The sequence below is a fragment of the Nasonia vitripennis genome (assembly GCF_009193385.2).
Source record: "Nasonia vitripennis strain AsymCx chromosome 1 unlocalized genomic scaffold, Nvit_psr_1.1 chr1_random0005, whole genome shotgun sequence".
NCBI classification, from domain to species: Eukaryota; Metazoa; Arthropoda; class Insecta; order Hymenoptera; family Pteromalidae; genus Nasonia; species Nasonia vitripennis.
Genome location: NW_022279591.1, coordinates 3,730,894 through 3,756,561, shown reverse-complemented (window position 1 = coordinate 3,756,561; position 25,668 = coordinate 3,730,894). Strand labels below are relative to the sequence as shown.

Sequence of the window (25,668 nt, the reverse complement as noted above, 5' to 3'; positions counted from 1 at the left end):
TTGCCAAGATCCACGTGAAGAGCGCGGTACGCGTAACGACATCGGGGACTGCAGATAGGACGTCACAGAAGTCCTGCAATGTCTGCGGACACCCCAATGTCGCAAGAAGCAACAAGTGCCCAAATGTACGGCTGCATAAGGCCAAATAAAAGCCTAGACCCGAGTACGACCATAAAAGCGTGGTTTTCTTTTATTACCCCAGCATCCCCAGATTCATTATCGCACTGCGTGATACGACAATGCATCGCGGACGTACGAAGATAGAATCGACATCGGGTCGATAGATCGATTCTAGGGAGGGGTTGTAACGAGTTGAGCACCACAGCCAATTCGTAGCGGTATGAGTACCGCTGCGCCGCGACGAAATCGCGTAGAGTCGCGTGCGCGATAATAAACACGTGCGAATTCAGCAATAGGCGAAAAAGAGATAGAGAGAGCGAGCGCGCGGGCTAATCCTTCAGGAGCGCGCTCAGATAGCTCTCGGCCCTCGCTAGATATACACGCGACTTAGCTAAGTTTTCAAAGGTCTCGCGGTATTGTTTGCGCTGTGCTGTGTCCAGCGACTTCGAGATGCATTTTGTGTGTGTGAGTGTGACGCGGAGCCAGGTGACCCCAGCCTTAGCATAGCGGTCCAGGGCTGGTTACGGAGTCTTGCGGCCTGTCCAGGACTACGAGCGTCTTCGACGAAAGAGAGAAGGTTTGTGTGGCGTGCAGTGCATGAGAGAGAGTGCCTGGTGAGTGGATATCACCCATGCGAGGGTGATCCGGCGCGCGCGACCTTCACGTCGATACACGCGTGCGAGCGCGAATATTCTAGCGTCGCGGCGAGTCGCAAAGTTGTTGGCGACTCGCGTATTATAATTTATGATTGTAACTTCACATTTATTTCGCGACTGACCAGTATAACCCTAGTCTTTTTATTTAACGTGAGTTGTCGTCATATCTGAACCTCGTTCGCTTATTTCCGATCCCTGTTCCTTCCTGCGAATACCGCCACCTCCGCGGGCGTTATTTAAGAGCATTTATTTAACGCAGTTGAGCAGCCGAGCACGCGCTGGGCGGCGCGTAGACCCAGCAAACAGAAGCAGCTGAAACAGCTGCATGCAAAGATGGTGTTTCGCGGGCGGAGAGGAATCCTCCGCCGCATCGAGGGAACGCGATCCAGTCGTTCTCCGAGTTATTTGGTGATCGAATTCACACCCCGTTACATTAAATATAAATGTAATTTAAAACAAAGGCTATAACACCGTTAACTAGTTTTATAAAAACAAATCCTGAATTGTTTAGTTTTAGTATTAGTATGTAAGTTTTAAGTTTAAGTTTTGTAAACCGGCCCTATGTACAGGTAAACTTGTTTTGCCTCTATAGGATATGCTACTGTTGTCTATAGCTATATAGACAAACATGTAGTATTATTGTACTGGTTAAATAAATAAATAAATAAATAAAAGGTCGCGATGCAAATCCCTAGTTCAGATTTTCTAAATCTATCGCAACACCCAAAATTTTTAGTGCGTCTAGGCCTAGGATAAAGTCTATATTCGTATTTTCTAATGCGCGTGCATCTATAATTTTATCTACTCCGTGAATTTTAATGGGCATTTGTATGGACTCATTTATTTTTTGCGTTTTGCCTAAAATTTATTTTATGATGCCCTTGATGTTTTTGTCTATTACAAGATAATTTTCTATTGCTAACTTACGTATATTTTTATTTGCGATTTAGTCGCGCCTGAATCTACTAATGCGTGTATCTCATGTGCCGTGATATTGATTTTTGTAAATAATAATTCGGGATTATTTCTCTTCAAAATAGCGAAAAAATATTCTTACGAAAAATGATTTTCTTTAAATAAATCCTGCTAATTGTTATTTGGGACGCGTAGTCGTAAAAAATGTCTCGTAATATCAAATTTATAGGATTTCGTCGCTACCTGTGTCCTCTTCACGATACGCTATGCTGTTTAAATTTTCGGTAAACCACTCATTTTGCGATATTTCTGATAAACCCGGCTTTGTTCTTCCAAATATATTTTCGAAAGATAAGCCTGCCTCTGCTCTGCATGCATTTTCCGATAAACTTGATTTATAATATTAACATGTTATAATATAATAAACTTGTATTGTTAGATACACTTATGCAGTCTGGAATTTGTAAGACGCTCTGATCGCTAAGGGTCGTCATAGTCTCGCTTAACGCCCCTATTTTCCGTTTTCGGAGATTCTCTGCAATTTATTTGCGTATAACTGACTATACAACATTTTGAGCAAAAAGGTTCTTTTTAAATTCTGCAATTCGGACATCACTTTGTAGTAATTCCTCTTTCACCGCATCTATCGCAAAAAATCCTCCTTACTTCCGTGCATTCTGGCGAAAAATGTCCCGAATGACTGCAGTCATGAAATATATTTGTCATGTATGGCTCTCTATCCGTGTTTTTTCCGTTGTTTACATTCCGATTATACGCGGGTTTGTTTTGACTCTTGCCCAAGTTTCGTGAATGATTTAGACGAGAGTTTCTGTTGTGCGATTCGTTATAGTTATAATTTGCTAGTACTTCGGGCTCGTTTAAGCCTAAATTCTTAAAATTACGTTTCAAGCCACTGTCGTCCTGATCGAATGATTCTAAGCTAGATTCTGACGTATAGCGCGCTGTACACGTGCTTCTTGGCATACTAAGCCAGGGACAAGAGTTTCATCTGCGTTTGGTGGGGGCTTATATTATCTGGCTATTCTTAGTCCCTTCTCTTTGTGTCTCGCCGCGTCTTCTAATTGTTGAAAATTGTTAAAAAATTCTTTATCTATTTGTAATTGCAATCTCGGCAGTTTCTCAGTGCCAGATCGACTATTCTGTTTTTATTGAAAGGGGGCCTTAATCTACGGAACATAGAATCTAAGCATGAGAGATAATCCGCAACCGATTTTTAGCTCGGATTCCACTTGCCGTCAACATCGTTCAACAATGAAGCTGCTACACACACACTTCATTCCACCACATCCACCATCAAGCTCATATGCCATGTCTTCATCCGGTTCAAAGGTATCTCTGTTCGAAGGTCTAAGAGTATGTCATTTCAAAGCGAACTCACTCACGGGTCACATTGAGATGATCAGGCTTTACTTATCCACTCGCTATCTATTCCACGTAATAGCTGTCACTGATACCTGGCTGAGCGACAAGGTGTCATCTATCCCTTCACTGGATGACTACCTGCTGTACAGACGTGACAGAAACAAAAACGGAGGAGGTGTGGCCCTCTATATACATAAATCTCTGACGGTTAGTGTTATTTCATCATCTGACGGTGAATGGTCTGGCAAGCCAGGCAAGCCTGAATATCTTTTTTGTGAGGTATCGATAAAGGGAGTTTCTCCCATCTTCGTGGGGGTTGTGTCTAATCGATGAGCAGGATCGCCTGCTATCATACTGGAAGACAGACGCACCTTTCATCAACGGACACGACCTTATCACGGCCACTCTCGAGGTACAGATTCCACGCCACGTACCTAACACATACTCTTACAGAAACTTTAAAGGAATCAGCGCCGAGAAGCTAAGGGATTTTCTTAGCACATGTGACTGGTCATCTCTCATCACGTCATCCCTCGTCGAAAGCATATATATACTTAACGCTAACCTAACGAACGCCATCAATCATCTCGCCCCATTGCGGACTGTGACACCAAGACGACAACGTCACCCGTGGTACACCACGGCTCTTCGTAACCTTGTATCCGAGAGGGATAGACTTTACAGGCGTTTCAGGGACTCTAGGCTCGATTCGGATCTCCGCATATATAGGCTAGCTAGAGCCAATGCTCGCAAACAAGTCGAGGAAGCCAGGCTGAATTATTACTGTGGTGGCCACACAGCACCCACTCGCACATACACACACATTCACCCACTCGCACACACACACACGCTCACACACTCGCAATCACACACGCGCGCATACATATACAATCCTCACGCGCACGCGCACATGAAGACTCCAGCGTTCGTGCCTCGAACGACGCGGCCCGGATTAGATCTCGGTTTTTCCGGCCCGGCCGGGCGCATTTGGACAATTAAGTCCTCCGCATCGAGGACGCAGTAAAATGCTCGGGCCCGCGCTCGAACCCTTTTATTGCGGTCATCCGCACCTCGACGCGGGCGGCTAAAGCTCGCCGGCGCGGGTAATCCCTGGCGTAATAAAACAGTAAACGGCCGGCTGTTTGGGCCAGCTGCCCTCGCCACTGACGCGCTATCCGGACCGCGCATGCTCCGTCCCTGCCAATCCGATCGGCGATCGGTACAGGAGGCGGAACGATCGAGACCTTCGAGGGTCGATGCTGGAGCCGACCAGAAATAGTTCGACTGGAGCCACGACACGAGTCGCATCACCTCCAGATATTGTCACATAAATCAACGACAAAATAAAACGACCACTCCGAAACACCAAGTTCCGCGTTATTCAATTTCTTCACCTCACATTCTCCTTCACTCTCCTGCGCCACCTCACTCCCAAATTACTATTCACGCCTGTCAACCTTGACTGATGTTGCCGAGATCTGGAGAGAGTTGGAGATTCCGCCACCAAGGCCCCTTCACTATCTCGTTTTAGCACAGATGAACTCAACAAGCATTTCAGCGCGATCTCCAACGATCCGTTGGGCCCTGCCGTTGAGGATTATCTTTTCACCCTAGAAAGTCTAGACCTCCTGGAACATTTCAAGTTCAGCACTATAACGGAATCGGATGTGTTGGCTGCGGTATCGCACTTCGACACTCAGGTTAGGGGGAGTGACGGTATCTTACACGTCGTTATTTCAAAAGCATTGCTGGTTCTCGCTTTCTTACTAAGTCAAATCTTGATCCTGTCCCTGAGCGAGCCCTGTTTCTCCTCTGCCTGGAAACTATCGCTTGTGCGCGCCCAACAAAGTCAGTTCACCAACAGCCGTGACTGACTACCGTCCGATTTTACTTCTCTGCTTTCTATCCAAGGCCCTGGAGTGGCTGGTGCACAGGCAAGTCTCAGAATACCTTGAATCAAGGCTCCTACTAGATAATCTTCAAACAGGCTTCCGCACTGGTCACAGCACTCAGTCTGGCCTAATTAAGCTAACTGATGATGCCAGGGCCGGGATAAACAAAAAGAAAGTAACACTTCTCCTTCTCTTTGACTTTAGAAAGGCGTTTGACACTGTGTGTCACGTCAGGCTCCTGAGAAAGCTATCCACCTTCGGCTTCTCAAAGCAGGTCATCCGCTGGTTTGCCTCCTACCTCTCTGGGAGAGAGCAGGCCGTCGTTGGTGACAATAGCGAACGTTCCTCCCCTCGGCGTCTTAACATCGGCGTCTCGCAGGGGTCCATTCTGGGTCCCTTGCTGTTCGCATTGTACATCAACTACATCGGTTTCTGCCTTGATTCCGATGTTTCCCATCTCATCTATGCGGGTGACTTGCAAATTTATAGTCAATGCCACCTTGAGGAGCTCGATTATTTATCAAACAGGATGAGTGCTAATGCCGATACGATAATGGGCTGGGCTGCATAGAACAGGCTAAAACTCAATGTTAACAAAACCAAAGCAATTGTCCCGGGCTCCCCCTACTACATAAATCCACTACCTTCAATAGCTAACACCTATATCAACATTGGGGGTGCCCAGGTCAGCTTTGAATCTTCTGTGCGTAATCTGGGATTGGTGCTTGACTCTAAACTCACTTGGAAGGAGCACGTTACATAAGTGTGTAAGCGTGCTCACTCGCTAATGTAGAGGCTTTACCTTTTCAGAAAAAGTACCAATCTCAGATTGCGCAAGCACTTAGTGCAAGCGCTCCTGTTTCCCCTTATAGACTACTGTTTTCTTGTATACTGTGACCTGGCGCAGGAACTCGACTTAAAACTACATAGGCTCGTGAACACGGGGATTCGGTACATCTATGATGTAAGGAGAGATCTCCTATACAGGCGGGAGCTGCAGTTGCTTACCACTGCCGAACGCAGGAAGTATTTCACTGCTTGTTTCTTACGAAAAATGTTTAACACTGCCGTACCATCATACGTACTGGCCTACTTCGACTTTCGCGTAGTACTCCGGTCTGTTAGGGGGGAGGTGACACCTCTGGATATCCCTACTTTCGCGACGGAGACGCTGAGGAACTCGTTTCATATCAGCGCCTCATACCTACGAAACAACCTGCCATCACACCTCCGTAACACTACATCCATCGCAGTATTCAAGAAACTAGATAAAGATTACTTTTTCAAACTCGAAAACGCATAAACACATAAACATCGTGTACACAGTCACGCACACGCACACACTTGCTCACTCTCGCTTAACCCATCTTCACCTCAGCATACTTTCACACTACACACCTACTAAAACAGATACCTCAAACTTATTATTTTTGTACTTTTACTACTCTGCTGTACATATTGAATCGTACAACATAATGTACGCAAATAAAATTAATTAATCTAATCTAATCTTTCTCTCTCTAACTCTCCTCCAAACAAAGGAACTTACCTCACGATACGTCATCTGGGATGTCCTATCGTCTTGGCGGCCCTGGAAAGCCTCGCTGGCCCACAGGCTGGCTGGCTTCCCGTCGGGATGTCGCTTCTCGTTCTCTCTCTTCCCGGTGTCTCGCGGAAGACGACGACGTTGATGGCTGGGCAGTGACAGCCATCCTACCGTTGCTTCCGCCTCCTTTTCGCTAAGCTGGTGCAGGGTAACTTTTTTTGGGAAAGCAGGATCTCCTCGATAAAGTGTATCTTCGCATTCGTACACCAAATCCTCACGCTTTATCACCTCTTCGAATCATCGACCAGTGACGACGAGAGCTCACAAGGTACTACTCGCCTGGCGCGCGACAGTCAAGTACGCTATCTTCCCTACTCTCCTGCGCCGAACTCAACCGCGCTCTGATTGGCCGCTCGCACCGCGAAAGTCAATAAGAGTGTCTGTTCTTGCTTCCAGCGACGTCATACGGAACATACTCGCCGGCTCGCTGGGCCCGGAAATTCCGAGAACGCACGCGCTCGCCCTTGACAACAATCGCGTGGCCTGTTGCGGGCCAGTGGGTGTGTCACGACTCGGCTCGGAATTCTGCAGCGTTTCCACGTCGCACCTTCTTTCCATCTTTTCCCTTTTATCGCTGATTGGGCAGTGTCGGTGACTAAGCTGACGGCGTATAGGGAAGAGCGCTTCTTCCTAAAGCCATATTGGTAATAAGCTAGTCCCCTTGATCCTTCTGTGGCCTGGTCCATCCTTACGCAGATTATGCGTTCAAGAATCTTGCCCAAAGTGTCTAGCATGCATAATGGTCTGTACAATGCGGCTTCTCCAGGTGACTTTTTTCTTTTTGGTAGCAGCACGCACTGAGAGAAATGTAGAGTTGGATTAACTGGAAACTCTGGCAGTTTTTACCAGAGCGCTCAAGCAAATGGTTTAAGGTTGAATCCGCCTTAGCACTACCACTGTTTTTACCTGGCAGTAAGCATAAGTATAAAAATTGAATATTCAATAAGTGATTCATTGTTTTGGCATGAAAATTGGTTTACAAGTCCTCAGAGCACAGTTTATCAAACAGTTTATCAAGCAAACTCCAGTAGAATCTGCTTGAGTGCACCGCTAAATCAGCTGTGGTCGTCCAAGGCGAATACCACAGAATAATGTACGGCTATTCTAACTCTACATTTCTTTCAGTGCGAGACGTTGTTTTTTTCCAGTCCGTAAGGAACGCTTTTTTTTAAGCCACTAATTATACAAATCTACGAAGACTTTAGGTTGGGCGTAGATGACATGATTTAATGCAATATTGGGTATGCTATCCGGGCCTGGAGCCATGTTGTTTGGTGATTAGGGAATGAAAGTTTCATTGTTGGTGCTTTCTTTGATTTCATATGTTTCGTCCATTTGAAGAGGAAACAGCGTAGTCAAGATACGGTGCATTAATTCCGTGCACTTAGTAGGGGGTTCATAATTTATTTTTATCTCCTTCATTGCTACTTTATATGTACGGCTCAAGGAATCCAATTTGACCTTGTCCTACAGTTCTTCAAGGCTCCTTCGTTTGTTATCACGAATTATCCTTTTGAGTTTCCGCTAAGCGTCCTTCATTTCCAGCTCTCGTGCTTTTACTATATCCTGGCTTCTACCGGTTTTATAATATTTCTACCTCGCCTGCTATTCCTGCCTCCTAGTTTGGTAAAACTCAAATCTCAACCTTGTTGTCCCAACAGTAAACTGGTGGTCGATTTTGTACTTCTCTTGGCATGACGGCATTGCAGGATCGTGTGATGTTACTCATCACATGCTCAGCTGCGCTGTTTGCTGAGCCAGATAGCTGCATGTCATTGCGTTTAGAGCGCGCGTACGTGTGCTAGAGAGAGATAGAGTGAAGAGCGCGTACCACATGACGCCATAGGCTACGACGTCGGGATAAGCATGTGTATTTATCTTATTAACACCAATGCTTTTTAGTTTCAGGTTGTTGATTATATTTATTACCTCACTGGTGCTTAAAGGTTTAAGAAATATTAAATTTGGATTTGTATCTGGTTGTTTAAATTTCGCAGTATTTGGTTTCACTACATTATCAGACAATTTGCGGCCAATATCACAAAAAATTTGTTCATTTTCTTTGCTATCTCTACTTTATCCGTAATTTTAATATCATTAACCTTTATATAACTTATGGTATTCCTCTTTTTCTGTTTTCTCATTTTGTTTACATTATTTTGAACTAGCTTTGCATTATATTCAATTTTAGCATCTTTGATATAACCTTATCTAACATTTTAGCATAGTTTTTGTAATCCAGTTTGAGTTGCTCATTAGTAATATCTATCTGCCATTAGTTATATAAAAGTTCTTTGGTTTTACATGATTTAATTATTCCATCAGTGATTTAATTTTTCCTTCCCTGCCGTTACAAAATGATTTATCTTTTTGGTCAAAAGTTAATATTGTATTATGTATTACATTTTAGTACAGAATATAAATGTTATGATTGTTATAATCCTTCAATTTACATTGTATTATAAATGTAAATAAAAAAAAGTTTATCTAATATTATTTTATTGTTAGTTTTTGTTAATATAATTAATACTGTCATCAAATAATACCAAAGAGTTTGAAATCATTTTTTAATATTTAAAATTTATTTCCATTTTGTTCTATAATTTTAAAACTGGTCCTGTGTACTAGTAGCTATAACTAGTTTTATAGAATGTTGGCAGTATTGAATATATTCATTTATACTCGACGGTAATTAATTCTCGTGGAACGTTTTTGGAATCATGCTTATGATTGGTTAGAATTTATCAATGTGGCAATCTGATTGGAGTATTTCAAAAACATTCCACAAGAATTAACTAATATCGATTGTACATCTAATATTTAACAGTATTTTTAATAATGACACGTCGAAGAATTAAATATCATTACAATTAATTTGTAAATCGCGAGCGCTTTTTGCTAGCATATAATTAATTTTTTTATAATTTTATTTATATAATCGTGATCAACAATAATTTCAATTTAAGGTGCAGCGTCTGTGGCTCAGTTGGTTGAGGCGCATGCCCTAGTTAGCGGATACACGCTCACTCAAGGGGCTGAGGGTTTATTTTCCGGTACGGGCACTTAAATTTTTTGAGCTGTTTTCAACTGGAAAAGTACACTGGATTTCCGGCTGCTTCGAGGCCAGTTTTCCCCGAAATCTTCCTCTAGGTTGATTTTGGGGTTTTCCTTGCTTTTCAGGCGCAAGCCTGAGCGAATGCGGAGCAGTGGTAGGAACTTGTAGAAAGGTTAATAAAGTAAGTAGCAGATCCAATGCACTAGTCAGGAAATCCCGGCCTTACCGGTGGGGAGCTGGCTTCTAAAATGTGGGCCTTCTTCAGATGCGGTCTACACAGGAAGATGGACCCGAGGTCTGAGTAAGAGAAGAGAATGTTGGCTTCAAAATATAACAAAAAGGAGGGAGAAAAGTGTGACGAAGTTGGCAGCAATAGGATTGCACCGAATGCCACAATGGGCCAGCAGGGATAATTAAGGTTTTAGCACGGCAAAGTTAAAAGTATTTGTACTAAATATCATTAAAAAAAAATTTCAAATGATTTACTTTATTTTTGTCATTTTCACTCATAATTCTTTTTTTCAGGATTCAAATGTGTTGTATCCCCTTACGAGTATTTATTAGTAAGTATGTAGAACTAAATATTTATGTCATCAAAGAACATACTTAAAATTACATAAAGAAGTACATAATTCTAATAAATCACAAAATCACGTCAATATTTTTATCAGGGAAGCTAATGAAAATGTGTCTACTAGCACAACCAGCGAAAACTTGAATCTCATACAGGGAACTTTCTAAATAACCCTCGGAAGCCGAAACTCTCCAAAGCCTAAAGAAGGAAGGCAGCCCGGAGGCTGAAAGCTGAAGAGAAGCGGAAGCTTCTAAGTGGTCAGAAGACCGGCACGTGCTGCTACTATCACCATAAGCATATAGATCGGCATATGGATCGGCAAAAGAGAGGACTCTAGGTGTACTATAGGACAACTGGAGCCCTTTGGCGGACAAAACGGCAGTCGTGCGCAAGGGGTATCCTGACGAAGAGCTGACATAACAATAGTTAACACTCGTCAGTGAGGCGGTCTAGTCGAAGGTTGACAAGATCTACACTAGATTCTGTCTCGAGTATCGGAAGCTGAGAGCCATTATTGTGGTCGGCAAAAACTACTTCTCGAGGAACTGGCTGGAGAAAGTTCTCCCCCGGTTTAGAGCTTGGGAAAGGACAAAACGAAGGTGCTACTGGGCCTCCTGGGACGTCGTCTGCTAGCGGTTAATTAATAAACAGTGCTTGGTCACTCTGCTTTTTTAGCGAAATCTCCCTCAGCCCTAGGGTATCTCCTAATGACCTTATTTAATGCCTGTTTTATAGGTCGAGAACGCTCCAACATGGAGAATTCTCGATATTTAATGTTTTTGAAGTTAGTTAGGAATTTAGGTAAATAAACTTACTATTTTAGCGCCACAATGATAATATTTATTAGGGCTCTAGAGAGAGAGGAAAGCCTTGCAGCATAAAACCTCTCTCGAAATTGAATTTATGAAATACGAGATAATTTTATGAACGAAAATAAGGTGTGGATCGATGTATATAAGTGTGAATGTACGTAAGGAGAGCGATCTTATGCGTCTCCTACGGGCCTTGCGACCGCGTCGAACGAGTGGGGAGCACGTGATGTGTCTCCCGCTGGTCTCGGTGACCGCGTGAAAGAGATGTTCTGGATAGAAAGGTGAGAGCTCTCGTCGCGTCGGAAATTATGAAACTTTGACTGTCACAGGAGTTGCAGCGTCAGATTTGCGAGAATCGACCTGGTCAAGCGTTCGCGAGTTGGCAAGATTCAACGAGTAAGAAAAATAAGACTTGTTTGAATTTGCAATCTTCTGTTATGGTGTCTGCTCCGAGCTTCAGATCTCTACCACGATTGAACTGAACCTCAGTGCTGACCGAAACTAGACTGATTTTAGATTTTTCCGTTGGTGGCAAATTACCTCGGTCCTCCTCCCCCGCTTCCCCCTCCCAAGCGTCACAGCGGTCGGGAGAGAGAAGCTGAAGCAGGGCTAAACCCGTCGTAAAGTACTCGGCGGAGTTTGAATTGGGGGTGCGGGCCCGGCCGCTGCTGAGCCTTTTTATGGTGTCGCTTACGTGAGGCCATTTGATTTTGCAGGAAGACGCGTAATGACCGGAGAGGACACAATTGAACGCTGGTATTATGGAGATAATGCCGATATCTCGAGATCGTGTTTAGAAAGATGCGTGCGAGACGCGCCGAATGCGACGAGAGCGCCATTATCCGCGAATTTCCGTGCTTACGACGAAACAATGCCTCACTCTTTTGTGGAGTCTTTCGCGGTACCTGGAGAAAAACTCATTTGGTGCCCTTTAAGAAAAAAGCAGTTCTATCTGCTGTTTCGTGCTTCCGTCTCTTAAGTTTTCTCTCCAAAGTCCTGAAAAAAAAGATCGTACTTAAAGAATATTCTTGATTCTTGCCAGACCGAGCACTGCTAAAACTTACGGTGGATGTCAGGACTGACGTTGACAGTGATAAACAGTTACTCACTGTTCTGCTACTTTTTGACTTTTGTAAGGCTTTTGATACAATTTCCAGTACACACAAGTCACAAGAGGTGATCTTCGTGAGGGTATGCATCACATGTCAGCGGCAGCAAAGCTATGTAAGATTGGTCTTCCCACAATGCTCTGCAACTCATCTACAAGGGTTGAACTTGCCCAGGATCGAGGTGCAGACTGTTTTTATTGTTCTTTTTGTCGATACCGTAACTAAGCTCGGGGTGGTCATATATTCGAAGATAACTTGGAAACCGCAGGTGGATGCAGTTAGCCGAAAGGTTAAAAGAGCTCTTAATAGGCTTAGACAATTTAGATCCTGTACCTAAGAAGCGTTACGTAAGCAGTTGGTAAGTGCTCTTGTAGTTTCTCACATAGATTACGGTTCAGTAGAGTATCTTGACGCGTTAGGGGAGTCCAGACTAGACTGCAGAGGTTACAGAATTCATGCGTGAGGTACATCTATGGTGTCAGGAGGTACGAGCATAACACTCCCTTCGAGAGGAAGCCAGGCTGGATGGACATTAATGAGATAAATGTCCTTTAAGACGGTCATAATGTACAGAGCCTATTGCAAGGGGCAACTGCTGCACCTTACGGCCTTCTGCCAAAAAAAAGTAGAACCTTTGACAGGTTGGCGAGATATATCTCTGTTCTGGGAGGTAGAATAAATACAGGCTTGAACTGGCTCTTCCGCGAGATTTATGGACATTGCCTTCACTATCAAAATTCAAGCTGGCCATGTAAAACTACCTCTCGCCGAATCAGTAGTGTAATAGTACTTGTTGTGGTAATTATATAGGTTAAAGCGTTAGCATGAATGTATACAGGGTGAGTCATTTTAATCTTTAATCTCAATTATCAATATCAACAATTAATCAATGGTTAACTCCAGTTAATATTCCATAAAAATACCAAAAAAATAACAAAAAGGGAAAAAACAAAAAAAAACAAATAAAAAAAAATAAAACAAAAAATGGGATGCTAAATCCTTTTGACAACCTCCTCGATGGTGCATCCTGGGTTCGGCTGATGTCAAAGGTAATTTCCGCACAAAAGATGATTTGTTTCCAAAATCACATGTTCGAACGTAAAATTTCCCGCTCTTTCCATTTCTGGTGCCAAAAGTAGGGGTTTCCATTTGAAGAAATCGACTTGACCTTCAAATGACCTTGAAGGTCATGCTCAATGACATTGTCAAGGTCATCATCAGATAGCCAGGGAAAAATCCTAAAACTTTTACTCGAAACTTTTTTCGCTGGCATGCTTTGCCAACGAGATAATTGAGATTAAAGATTAAAATGATTCACCCTGTATATAAATATATTTCATGCTAGTCTGCGTTATTATCTAATAGACGTAATAAAATTAACCAGCCTACATTAGAAGTATACATGTACCTGAATTATTTCGACGATGTGCGTCACAGCTGCTTAGGATTTTGCCGTGACAATCACAGCGGTAAAGAATAAATCTAGCTGTTCCGAGAGTTAGTGTTACGCAGCCAGCCGACAGTGGGAGCTGTTCGACTGGCGACTTCGTCGTATTATATGTACGAAACTGTAATAATTGATAACCGCTGTACCAGCAACTACAAGATTATGTACGACATATGTACATTTTTTAAGTTACTTATAAATAAAATATAATTCTATTTTATTGTATTCTATCGGCATCTCAATCTTGGGGTATACAGATGGGGGTACTGGGCGCAGAGTGAGGGAGAAAACGGACTGTTGTACTTTCGTAGTGCTCAGTATCCCCAAAGCATCAGTCTGGCTGGTAAGACAGCGCTATTTTCAACTAAACTGGGGATGGGAGTTTGCGCGCATAGGCTAACGATATCTCGTCCGGATCACCATGACTGAAGACAGGATATCATCAACCCAAGGAATGCACCCAGGCATCTACCTAATACAAGAACATTGGGTGGTCGTAGAGAGGGTCAAGAATCTTGGTGGGTCTAGCCGGATTTTCAGAAACCCCATGTGTAATAATCCAGTGCCGGCTTATGCTGCAACTAGTTGACGGTGGTCAGAATGAGGTTTCCCTTTGAAGAAGACTCTGAAAGGGATATGGTAGTAACCTTAGGCTACTTTCCTCATAACTCCCGAAAAAAGCCCCTAGCAGGGAATGTACGAGAACTTATTGAGCACTGTTGAACACAGGGAATTCCGCTTATCCTAGGCAGTGACGTCAATGTACATCACATCGTCTGGGGTAGCTCAAATATCAAGAGCAAGAGTGATGTACTGCTAGGGTATCTTGTCACTACAAATCATTTTATATTGAACAGGAATAGCAAATTTACCTTCTACAAATCTGTTAGGAGTAAGGCCATCGACTTGAACTTATGCGCTGCAGGGATGGAGGAATGGCTCGGCAACCGGAGAGTCTCTAACAAACCTTTGCTATCAGACCAGAAGTACATCTTTTTCAAATAGAGAAAAGAAGGTACTAGGAAAGTATGTCCTTTAAGAACCCGAGGAGAACTAGTGCTCTTATAGAGACAACCTTAAGAACAAACTTTAATCTTTTAAGCTAAACTTTGGAAAGACGGACAGATTAGACTTTTGGACCGAGGAATTAGGAAGAATAATCGATACCGCGTTCCAGAGAAACTGCTTCCAGAAAATCAAGAGATCTTTTTGGTGGAATCAGGAGCTGGAGGAACTTCACCTCGAAAAGAAAAGAAAATTGTCTAAGGTATACATAAAGACGCCCAACGGCGGTATAAAAACCATGTTAATGCTGATCGAGTCAAGGGGTGGAGAGACTACTTTGAGGGAATTAAAAGATGCAGCTAGGCCAATCTGGATACTCGCAAAGAATGGCTAGAATCAATGACATTACCAACAGGAGAATATTCGGCTACGGATGAGGAGTGTCTTTATCTTCCTCTAGAAGCCAACTTCTGATAGCAAAAGCGTCGCCTAAGCGTTCGTGCCCAAAAACTGGAAAACGGCCAAGGTAGTATTCATTCTAAAACGTAGTAAAACAAGTCACGCGACCGTTAAGGATTTTAAGCCCATCAGCTTGAATATCTTCGGGTTCAAAATACTAAAAAGCTAAGTGTACAGATAAATAGAAAGTTACATCTTTACCATAAACCCACTGCACCCTAACCAAACGGTGTATAGAATGGGGTATTCCATGGAGACCGCACTACATTTGGCGGTTATCACGGATCAGCTAGAAAAAGGTGACCTTATGGTGAAAGCATTTCTGGACATAGACGAAGCGTTTAATCGCACTACCATTGAAACGGTTACTAAAGAAGAATTAAGCAAGGTGTGTTAAGGCCGCTAATTTAATAGCTAGAGGTGTAATAAATTTCTACTGGCATTCTGGGCATGCCCCAGTGCTTTTAGCAGCACGTGAAGACTCAGTGTCAAAATCCTTCTATGGCTGTACAGGGCTGCCCTTCTGCCCAGACTTGCTACGACGCATTGGTTTGGTGGTCTAGGGTGGATCAGGCGGGTGCAAAGAGGGCCCTGAAGAGGCTAAGAGTATTTGTAACGAGGCTAAAGCTCTAGGAATACTAGTGAAAGTAGAACCTCTCTACCTCACAATCATCAGGGAGACAGCCAAGACCACCCATAGACTTAATCCCTACGGGCAGTGGAAGCAGGGGACGAGGAACACTATTCCCGCCAAAACTCTGCCTTACTCCAGAATTTTTTATAAAATCGGACATGATAATGGCGTATTACTTCTTCGGAAGGAAATACGAGATCATTTCGACACTGCAATGCTGAGAGACTACAAGAGACACCGTGAAAAGGGATAAAGATATCTGATACACGAGTAGATCTAGAACTGATAATAGCTCTGGTTCTGGTTACTATTGTCGCAGGGACAGGAAGAGAACTTTCTTCTCCTTGGGGCAGTTTACCACGGTCTTTTAGTCAGAGACATACCATATTGAGCTGTGCACAAAGGATCATGAAACTTGGTGCACTTGGCAGGCGAATAAGTGCATTCTCAAACAGCCAGCTAACGCTTAGGGCGCGTATGGCCCAGAAGACATCATCTAAGCTGGTCTGGAATTGCAAAGCGATGCCAAACAAACTGGCCAATAACAACAAAGTCAAACTACTTTGGGTTACAGGTCATACTGAAATTATGGGTAATGAGATCGCCGATAGACTCGCCGCTATGGGAGCCCGAACTCCCCCGATGGGACCGGAAACTTTTCCGAGTGCTGCAAGGTGCTTGCTAGAAGGGGCGATTCAGGAATGGGTAAACGACAAGTATACTAGGAAGTGGCGAAATACTGAAAAAAGTAGAAAGGCCAAAGCGGTTATGGGACGGAACACTAATGCGAACTGGACTAAGTCTGCTGGTGGAGGCAACAGAAACGACTCTAGAATCCTGTCTCAAATCATTACGGAACGTCATTACATAGGTCTTGAGTACTGTGGTTGGAAGACAGGAAAGGAGTTCATAGGAATATGTAAAGAGTGTAAAAAAAAAGAGGAGAAGCCAATTCACATTCTGACGGCATGCCCCAGATTTGTTGAGCTTAGACATCGGCACTTAGGGAATCATTTCTTAACCCGCAACAATATACCGACTGCCTACTCGGGAGCTATTTCAACCTTATGGATTAGGAGTACCTTACCCAAGTGGGAGAATGTCTGTACGAAGGGAGGTACAATGGGTTCTGCTTAGGTGTCTACACCACCTCCACCATATGAATAATAATAATAATAATAATAAAAGTAAAAAATTTAATGTATTACCAATTTGACTGCATCATCATATAATTTGATAAATTCATTTGATAGGGAAACTTCGTCAATTTTGAATGTGACTCCGTGGAAGCTAAGTTGTCTTGCAATGTACATTCCACGCAATTTTAAATCCATAGCAACAATTTCCATTACACCAACGCCACGCTTATCAACAGCTGTAATAAAATCACTGAAATCGGGAAAAGGGGTTCCTTTACCCCACATACCTAGACGTACCATGTACGCCATATTTCGTGGCTCAGAAGCTCCAGTGGCACTAGCATATACAACTCGAGCTTTTGGTAATTTATTTTGTAATTCTAGTACTGTTAATCCTTGAGTAAAAAATCATTAAGGTGTTTAATAGAGTATATATTTTAAATTTTCAGTTATATTGTTCATTATTATCAATATTACAATATTTACCTGTTTTAGTTGGTTTAGAACTGCCAGAGGGGCAAAGGTTTTTTGCTCGATGACATTCATCAAAAATAATAATGCCATCAAAATCTTGTCCACACCATTGTAACAACTGTTTTATTCGACTTTTGTATTTACCCCCAGTTTGGGATGACTCTCCAATAAGAGCTGCATAAGTACTAAATATAACGCCCTTTTTAACGTTGCCATTAGCTGTTGATGATATTTTTGTATACTTAAATTTGTTCAAGGCATGGACCTGTATAAAAAGAAAATCTTTTACTGATATAATAATTTGTACAAAAAACCATACGATACAAAATGTATGATAATAATTTTTTGACCGCACTTGACTAAAGTAGTCTATTTTTTACCCTCAAAAGTAGGGTATTATTTGAGTTAACCTCATTTTATTGGGTCGAAAATAACATGAGTAGTGCAAAATTAAAATTGTCAAGGAGGAAGTGTGTTTAGTACGCTCGATAAATGTGGGTTTTTCCAGCAAATGTAGGTGTATGATAATACTATATGTAGGCCAGGAGAATTACGACGAAATCATTCAAATATGGCTGTAACGTAACGTAACTTAGTTAACTATTGAAATCGGGAATAATATACCTGTTAGAGTGGTTGTTTAAATAAATAATATATTTGTGAGGTTTAGATAATACTATATATATATATATATATATATATATATATATATATATATATATATATATATATATATAAGTGGCAATAGCCACAAGACGACGTTGCGTCCAATCAGCTCGGAGTCTTACAGTAAAGAGACGCGAGAGCATCGCATAGCTTCAACAGCTCTCGCAGTCACGTGATGCTCACATATATATCATAAGTAGGGAGGCGTACATGTTCGTGTGTGTGGCGCGCGCTTACCAGTCGTTGCGCGTCGTATTACAATACGTTATATTTGTTGCTAGGCTTGTACTTTTACAGTAAATAAGCAAATACTCTCTTCTGATTCCAACAGTGCATATACAAATCTTCATGATTTCATACTACTCTGATTAAATACTTTTACCATATTGTAACGGTTTATCTTTCCCCAAGAGACTGGATAGTCAGTCGGTTCCAGGATGTGGATAGGGGAAAGGGGAAAAAAAGAGTCTGTTTTTATATTCTTAACAATAATAAAATATATTTCGTAGTTAAACAACAGCTTTTGGAATCAGTTGTTAAATCCCGACTGAAAAAGAAATCAATTATGCGTCTCGTTAAAAATATTTAATTTGAACGCTTAGAAATTATTTGGCGGTGAATCTTTTTCTGCTTATTCTGGCACCTTTTTGTGTATAAAATATTTTCTAAACATTTAAATCAAAATCCCTGCATTCATACCAAAACTACAGGTGTAAAAAGTATCCTTCTTGAGTTTAAGCCCAAGAGAACCATTTGTTTACTTGGAATCCTACGAACAGTGAGCTCAAATCAGTAAAAACAACATTTGAAGTACATCAACTTTAAAGTTTATGATTATTGTTGATAGTATAACTTAAATTAGTGCTTACCAAATCCTTTGGGACCAAGTTTTCTATGTTCCACAAACATAGACCTCGACTCTCAGCAATTATAAGATATATTCACTTATACCTTTAGGCTCTTTACGGCTTTTCTTACCTGTAAACAGAAAAAGTCATTCCATGAATTTTCATAAAAATGGAATAAAAAATTTATTTTATCCTTGATAATAATAACACTTTATACTTATCTTTTTTTTGGTCACTGTGTTGAATCTTCAAGATAAAACTGGAGAAAATTACCAGTCTAACCTCCGAATGTCAAAATGTTTAGTCCGGGAGCTCCAATCTCTGTATCAGCTTTCTTTCCATCACTGCAGCTTCACGGAGTCCTTGGCCACTTTTTTACACACTTCACTGAATTGTTCGCTAATTGCATCACATGCACACTGAGCCATGGGTATAAGCAGTCCATCAACCCACAAAATAGATCATGACCAGCGTGTCCAAGTCCAAGAGCACCAAATTTAACTACTGCTCTTCTGTTGTTCAACCAAGCATGGTTCTTGACGTCAACTTTTTTGAATGAGTTAAAAGCTGTCAGCTGACCACACTCAATACACATTACTTTAATCTTATATCGTAATCCTAAGCTTCGGATTTGCCAAGTTGAACTTTGCCATGGCATTGGTTACGAATTCAAATTTCATTGAGCGCAGGAAATAGAATGTTCTCTGAGATCAGGAATAGATTAATATCAATCAATCTATTCCTGATCTCAGAGTACGACGTTGCAAACGTCGTAGCCGCGTCGATACGAGGAATCTCGTTCGATGCGGCAAAGCCCTGAGTGCGCGGAAGAAACAAGCGAGTCGGCTTGTTGTTGTCGGTGTATCCTCGGGTTCGATGAACATGCTAGCTAACCGTCAACGTCGGCGCGAGGCTGATTGGTCCACCGCATGTCGCGAGCCAATCAGCGGGCGCCGATGCGTGGACCGTTATCCGCGCGGACGAAGAGCCAATCGGGCGCTAGCAAGACGCGCGATCCTGACGGGCGCAAGGAGAGAGTGAGCGCGAGAATGAGAGAGATAGAGAGAGAGAGAGAGAGAGAGAGAGAGAGAGAGAGAGAGAGAGAGAGAGAGATAGGTCTTTATTTGCTAAAAGCAAAAAATAATACAATGTAGATCACAAAGACTGTGCCTACAGTCTAACAAAAAGAGAAAATAAAATATATAAAAATACCGTCACATAAAATCACATTAATTCACATTTCGTCATATTTAATTATCACATTAAACTTTTCTAATATTACGTTGTACATTTAAGGTTTGGTCGTAGACCTATCTATATCGCACGTTTGAAATCTAAAAATACGTAATACTGGAAGAATTTTTACGGCCTAAGGGCCGAGTCTGACTAGATTAAAACTAGATTAAGATTAAGAATGCAGCGCCAGAGGGCTCAGAGTCGTCACGATTCAGTGGCCAGCAGGTGCCGCCGTAGTGCCCCCTTGAAGGAGGCGAAGATGGCAGGTTTCGCAGAGTAGAAGGGAGAGAGTTCCAGAACCGAGCACCCTGGACCTGGAAGGTTCTAGCCCCGGTTTCAGTACTCACGGTAGGGATGCTCAGTTCCGGGGGAACTCCCCTACTGGAGTTACTCTGTATAGCAAAATGACCTCAAAGTAGAGCCTTCTCGAATCGGTCCGAAGCCATTCAAGACGCCTCCTATAGGGACTGATGTGTTCATCCCTTCTAACCCCGAAGATAAATCTCACACATGAATTGCTCAGTCTCTGTAGCCGTATTCGCTGTTTGTTCAACGCGTCCAGGATGGTCACAGCACAGTAGTCGATGTGAGGTTGTATCAGTGACCTTACCAGCCTTCTGCGGAGAGTCTCACAAGTGTGTTGTCAGTGGTGCAGCCCTTGATAAACCGCAGGCTATACAGGGCTTTGTTGACTTTTTTCGTGATCGCATCCACCTGCGGTTTCCAAGTGAGTTTGCTATCCAATACAACACCGTGACTTACGACCGTATCACTGAATGGGACGATCACTCCGTCCGGCAACGGAACTCAAGGCAAGTTCCATCATTTAATATCATTAACGTTTTTCATGGAACCGAAAAATATGGACTTAGTTTTGCCGGAGTTGAGTCGCCGACCGGAGCTCTCCGCCCAGCCAGAAACCAGCTGTGCCGCTTCTGCTAGTCGAGCCACGCCGTCCAGAAAATTATCTTTGTTGGTGTGTAGATAAATCTGGAGATCGTCCGCGTAAAAAAGGTTTGAAGGTCATTGACGTAGAGACTGAACAGCAGGGGTCCCATGACAGAACCCTGTGGAACTCCCAGATTGGTTTCAAGATACTCTGAGGTTCGCCCCTGTAAATATGATTTAATCCACAGGAGAGCTGCCCTAGAGAACCCCAGCTGTCTCAGTTTAGATAGTAATTTGGAAGGTGAGATTGTGTCAAAGGCCTTGCTGAAGTCAAACAGCAGCATAAGCGTCACCTTCTTTTTATCAATTGCCATGCGTACGTCGTCGGTCACTTTTAATAACGCAGTCTGTGTACTGTGGTGTTTTCGGAAACCGGCCTGGAAGGGGTCGAGTATGTGATTTTTATTAAGATACTCCGTGATCTGGGTGTGTGCTATCTTCTCAAGTACCTTTGAGAGGAAGCAGAGCAATGGAATCGGACGAAAGTCCTTAACATTAGAAGGAGCGCTGGTCTTTCTTAGCGCGATTAACTTTGCCTGCTTTCAGAGACTCGGAAAGATTCCCTGAGCGAAGGAGCAGTTAAATAAATTAAGAATAAATTCGCCAATAATTGGGAGGGCCTTGACGACCACCCCACACGGAATACCATCGACACCCCTCGCTTGCGAGGAAAAATGAGAATATCAAGGACGACGTCGCTCATACTAACAGGGCTAAAAGTAAAGCCCTCCTCGCTTGAAAGTAAAACTTACTACTTACTACGAGCTAGCTGGGTCTTGAGAGCAGAGATACGGGTATTCAATTCCTCCGTGCCGGTTTGACACTCTGCTGGGCCGACTTGGTTGCCGGCGTCGCCACAGCAGGAGTAGAGGTCTCTGGCGTCTCAGTCTTCCGACAATTCTTACACACCGCGTTCATCTTCTTGTTCGAACAGCGATTGTGGCACGGAAGACGGCAGGTCGGGCAGGTACTTGTTGGTGGCTTGGAGACGTCATTGCAGACTGAGCAAATTGCTGGTGCCATTGCGGTATCCAATTAAGTGATGCTCAAATTTCGCGCCAGTCTTGACGTTACCACCAAGGAGTAGGGATGCCAACGGCCAAGATGGAAAGTCTGCCAGAATCCCGCCTAATTTCTCAACTGCGCTCCTAACCTCTCCAGGACACTTCACGTTTTACACGATCTCACTGGCTCCTTTTTAAGGAGCCATGCAGTAATGCTCCGACACGTGGAGCCTGCGGGAGGCCAGATTTACTAAAAATATACAGACTCACACGGAGTCAGTCAGAAAACAGGCGAAAACTAGTTTTGATGACGGAGCGATCTGACACGCGTGTGAGACTCACCTGAAGCAGAAGACAAGGGAGAGAGATTGATTGATTGATAAACAGATTTATTAACGCCGTAACCAAAAGGCCGTAGGGCGAGGAGCAAATAATACAGCATAGCAGAAATAGAAATACAAATAAAGATGGCAACTTATAACAAATTTTTCGATGGCACAGCAGTGACCAATATTTGGCATACAATGATAGACTTAAGCTAATGTATTACAAAATAAAGAGTTGCAAATCGTAAACAAAATAATGGCAAAACAAAATAATAATATCTCTCTTAACCAGTAGTAAACGGCTCACCAATTAAAGGTAGCAAAGAAAACTGAGTAGTAAGCTCGCAGTAACATCTTATAACCTAATCAAATATTAATAATGCACATAACATTGCTGTAGACTTAATAAATAGACATATAGGTGCTGTTTGAATGCGCCCAAGGATTTGCTTAGCCTAATAGTTGTAGGGATAGAATCCCAGAAATGCATACCTTTCACGGTAAATGAATTGCAAAAAATCTCGGTCCTAGCAGTCGATATCACAAATGCAGACGGATTATTTCTGACCGAGCGTCGTAAGTCCTCATTAGGTAGCGCAAATAAATCGGCAAGATAACCAGGCCGCTTATGAACGAAAATCTTATACAACGTAATACCTAAATAATAATTGCGCCGATGGTTAAGTGATAGCCAGCCCAATTTGGCATAATAGGGGCCAAGCTCAGCGTCTTTCCTAAGGAAAAAGATAAAGCGTACCGCAGAATTACACAGCCTTTGCAATTTGATCGCAAGGTAATCCGGAAGGTCCATATAAACAACACAAGCGTAGTCAATATACGGTAGAACTAGAGCGTTGACTAGTTGGGTTTTTGAGCTAGTAGGAAGACAATAACCCTTAAACCTAAGGCGATAAAGAGCAAAATGCGCATTAGAGTAGGTGCGAGATACATGAGCATTCCAAGAGAGAGTTTTAGAAAGGATTACGCCCAGGTTTTTCACGGAATCGTCAAAAGGACTCCGTCCACGACAATGGGTTCAATTCGCTGCAGATTAAGACGCATCTGGTGCTGGGTTGATCCAACAATTATAGCCTTCGTTTTGGCAACATTCAAGAGGAGACCATTATCCTGAGACCATTTAAGTATACAGCTGGCATCCTCAGTAAGGGATGCAACAGCTCGGCCAATATCGCCAGGCGCGCACTGTATATATATTTGGAGATCGCCAGCAAACAGCATACACGACTTACTACAGTGTCGAAGTACTGAGACAATCTCATTAATATAGATGAGAAAGATCACAGGTCCTGGAGAGGATCCTTGAGGTACACCTGACGTATTAGGAAGAAAATCAGAAAGGGTGCCATCGAGGCCAACAACTGCCTTTGAACGCCCAGTCAGATACCAGTGGAACCATAGTATTGCGTCATTAGAAAAACCGATCGATTTCAACTTAGAAAGCAAAGTAGCATGGTCAATCGAGTCGAAAGCACGCCTGAAATTAAACAAAAGAAGCAGGACAACAGATCCATATCCGCACCTCGCCTGATGTCTTCCGTGACATTCAGAAGCGCTGTTTGCGTGCTGTAGTTGCTACGAAACCCAGATTGGTACGGCGAAATAAGATTATTATCTTCAAGGTATGCGATAACTTGGTCAGTAATTATTTTATCGAAAACCTTGGCAAAGTGCGGAATGTTCGCAACTCCGACCTTTGGCCTTGGAAAGGCAAGCTCGCATAAACTGCGCAACCTCAACGCAATCCAAATTTCTAAACCTAAATTGAAACGCGAAACCTAAACTATTATACTGTCCATCAAGGATAGCACGTAAAGTATCGGACGAGCATACTAGATGGGCGCAAGTGACAGAAGAATAATACTTCGCAAGGGTATCTTTATCGAAAAGATGAAGAGATGATTTACTTTTGGCTGAAACTAAGCCATTACGACGCAGAAAGCCCCAGCACTTCGTTCGCACGGAGCAGCCATGTAGTAAATACTCCTCGCGTGCACTTCGTATGGCACGTTTTACCTCAATGCGAACTGTTTTATAGCGAATAATAGCAGCCCGCTTTCTAGAAAGCTTTGCTGCACTATACAGCCGATCGCGGGCTTTACATCGGCGTTTAAGGTCCGGTGTAAACCACGAGGTAGCGTTACGATTAGGCTTTCTAGCGGTAAACGGTGCATGGATGTCTAGAGCCCTGCACGCAACTTGCTGAAAACCAACCAGCTTATCGTTAACAGAAGCCAACGGATCAGAGAAAGCCGACAAGGAAAGATCGGGCAGAAGGTCAGCCAGAAAAGCAGCTGACGAGAACCTTCGAAAATCACGCGATATTATCAGCAACTCTTGCTTTTCTGGGAGATCAAACGTGAAATCAATCAAGAGGTAATCATGACCATTGATGTATGGAGCAGCGGATATACGTAACATCGTCCTCAGTGGCAGGGTTAAGAATTCTCGAAGAGACAAGACCTCGATCATTCCGGATAAAATTGTAACCAGGAATAGAAAAAAGTGAGGACTGCGTGGATGGAGTAGCCAGGTTTCAGTAATAATCAATACGTCAATACTATTGTCAGATAAATAATTTCTATTTCATTGAAGTGGGCCTTAACAGAACTAGCGTTGAGGTGAGCAATGCGAATTTTGCTGGATTTACGAGCGGGTGCTGAGACCGTCTTAGGGATACTCGCCTCTGATTGTCAAACCATGCGCTCCAGGTCGTTAGCAGTGGTGATCGGAATGATTTCTGAACCATCCGCTTTTCTAACTAAAATCTTATCGTCACGAACCCAAACATATTTATAGCCTAAGGCATTTGCACGTGTTTTCACAGCTAAGCGTAAATTATGGAGAAACGGGGATAACATGTCGTGCATATAGATAGATGTATCGCTACCGCCCGGATAGATATCACTAAACTTAATTGGGCCAAATAATCGCTTCGCTCGCAAGACATCATCGTGCACGCAAATACTTTTAAAACGAATACAGAACACAAGTGGGCGAGGCGCGCGCTGAGACGAAAGCTGAGAAGCCTCAGAAGCATTAGACTGCGGGCGACTAACAATTGCATGAACTTTATGCACGTCAGTAATATTATTAGCGACGTTTAGCTTAGTAAAAATAGCCCTAGTGATGTCATGAAGAGAAGCTTGATAAGTGGGCGGGATACCCGAAACCTTAATCTCCGCATATTTACAGCTCTTATCAAAACGCTCTTTTAGGCCCGCAACCTCTTTCGTTAGTTTCGTGTTCTCGTTCTCGAGCAAGGTAACTCTGCTTTCCTGATTGTCAATCTCAGAAGCAAGCGCATCAATTTTGCTACTAAGAGCGGTATTACCGGAAGTG

General features: G+C 42.9%; 1 protein-coding gene across 7 annotated transcripts in view; it reads right to left on the bottom strand.

The window, feature by feature from the left end:
• The window catches only part of LOC103317675 (protein strawberry notch), a 340,816-nt gene that overhangs the window by 230,088 nt on the left and 85,060 nt on the right, over positions 1 to 25,668 (bottom strand). For all 7 annotated transcript variants that reach the window (XM_031920743.2, XM_031920738.2, XM_031920751.2 and 4 more), the window contains 2 exons: positions 17,293 to 17,545; positions 16,876 to 17,201 (listed from right to left, as the gene is read on the bottom strand). In XM_031920743.2, coding sequence (XP_031776603.1) covers positions 16,876 to 17,201; positions 17,293 to 17,545 — 579 coding nt within the window. The remainder of the gene's footprint in view (positions 1 to 16,875; positions 17,202 to 17,292; positions 17,546 to 25,668) is intronic.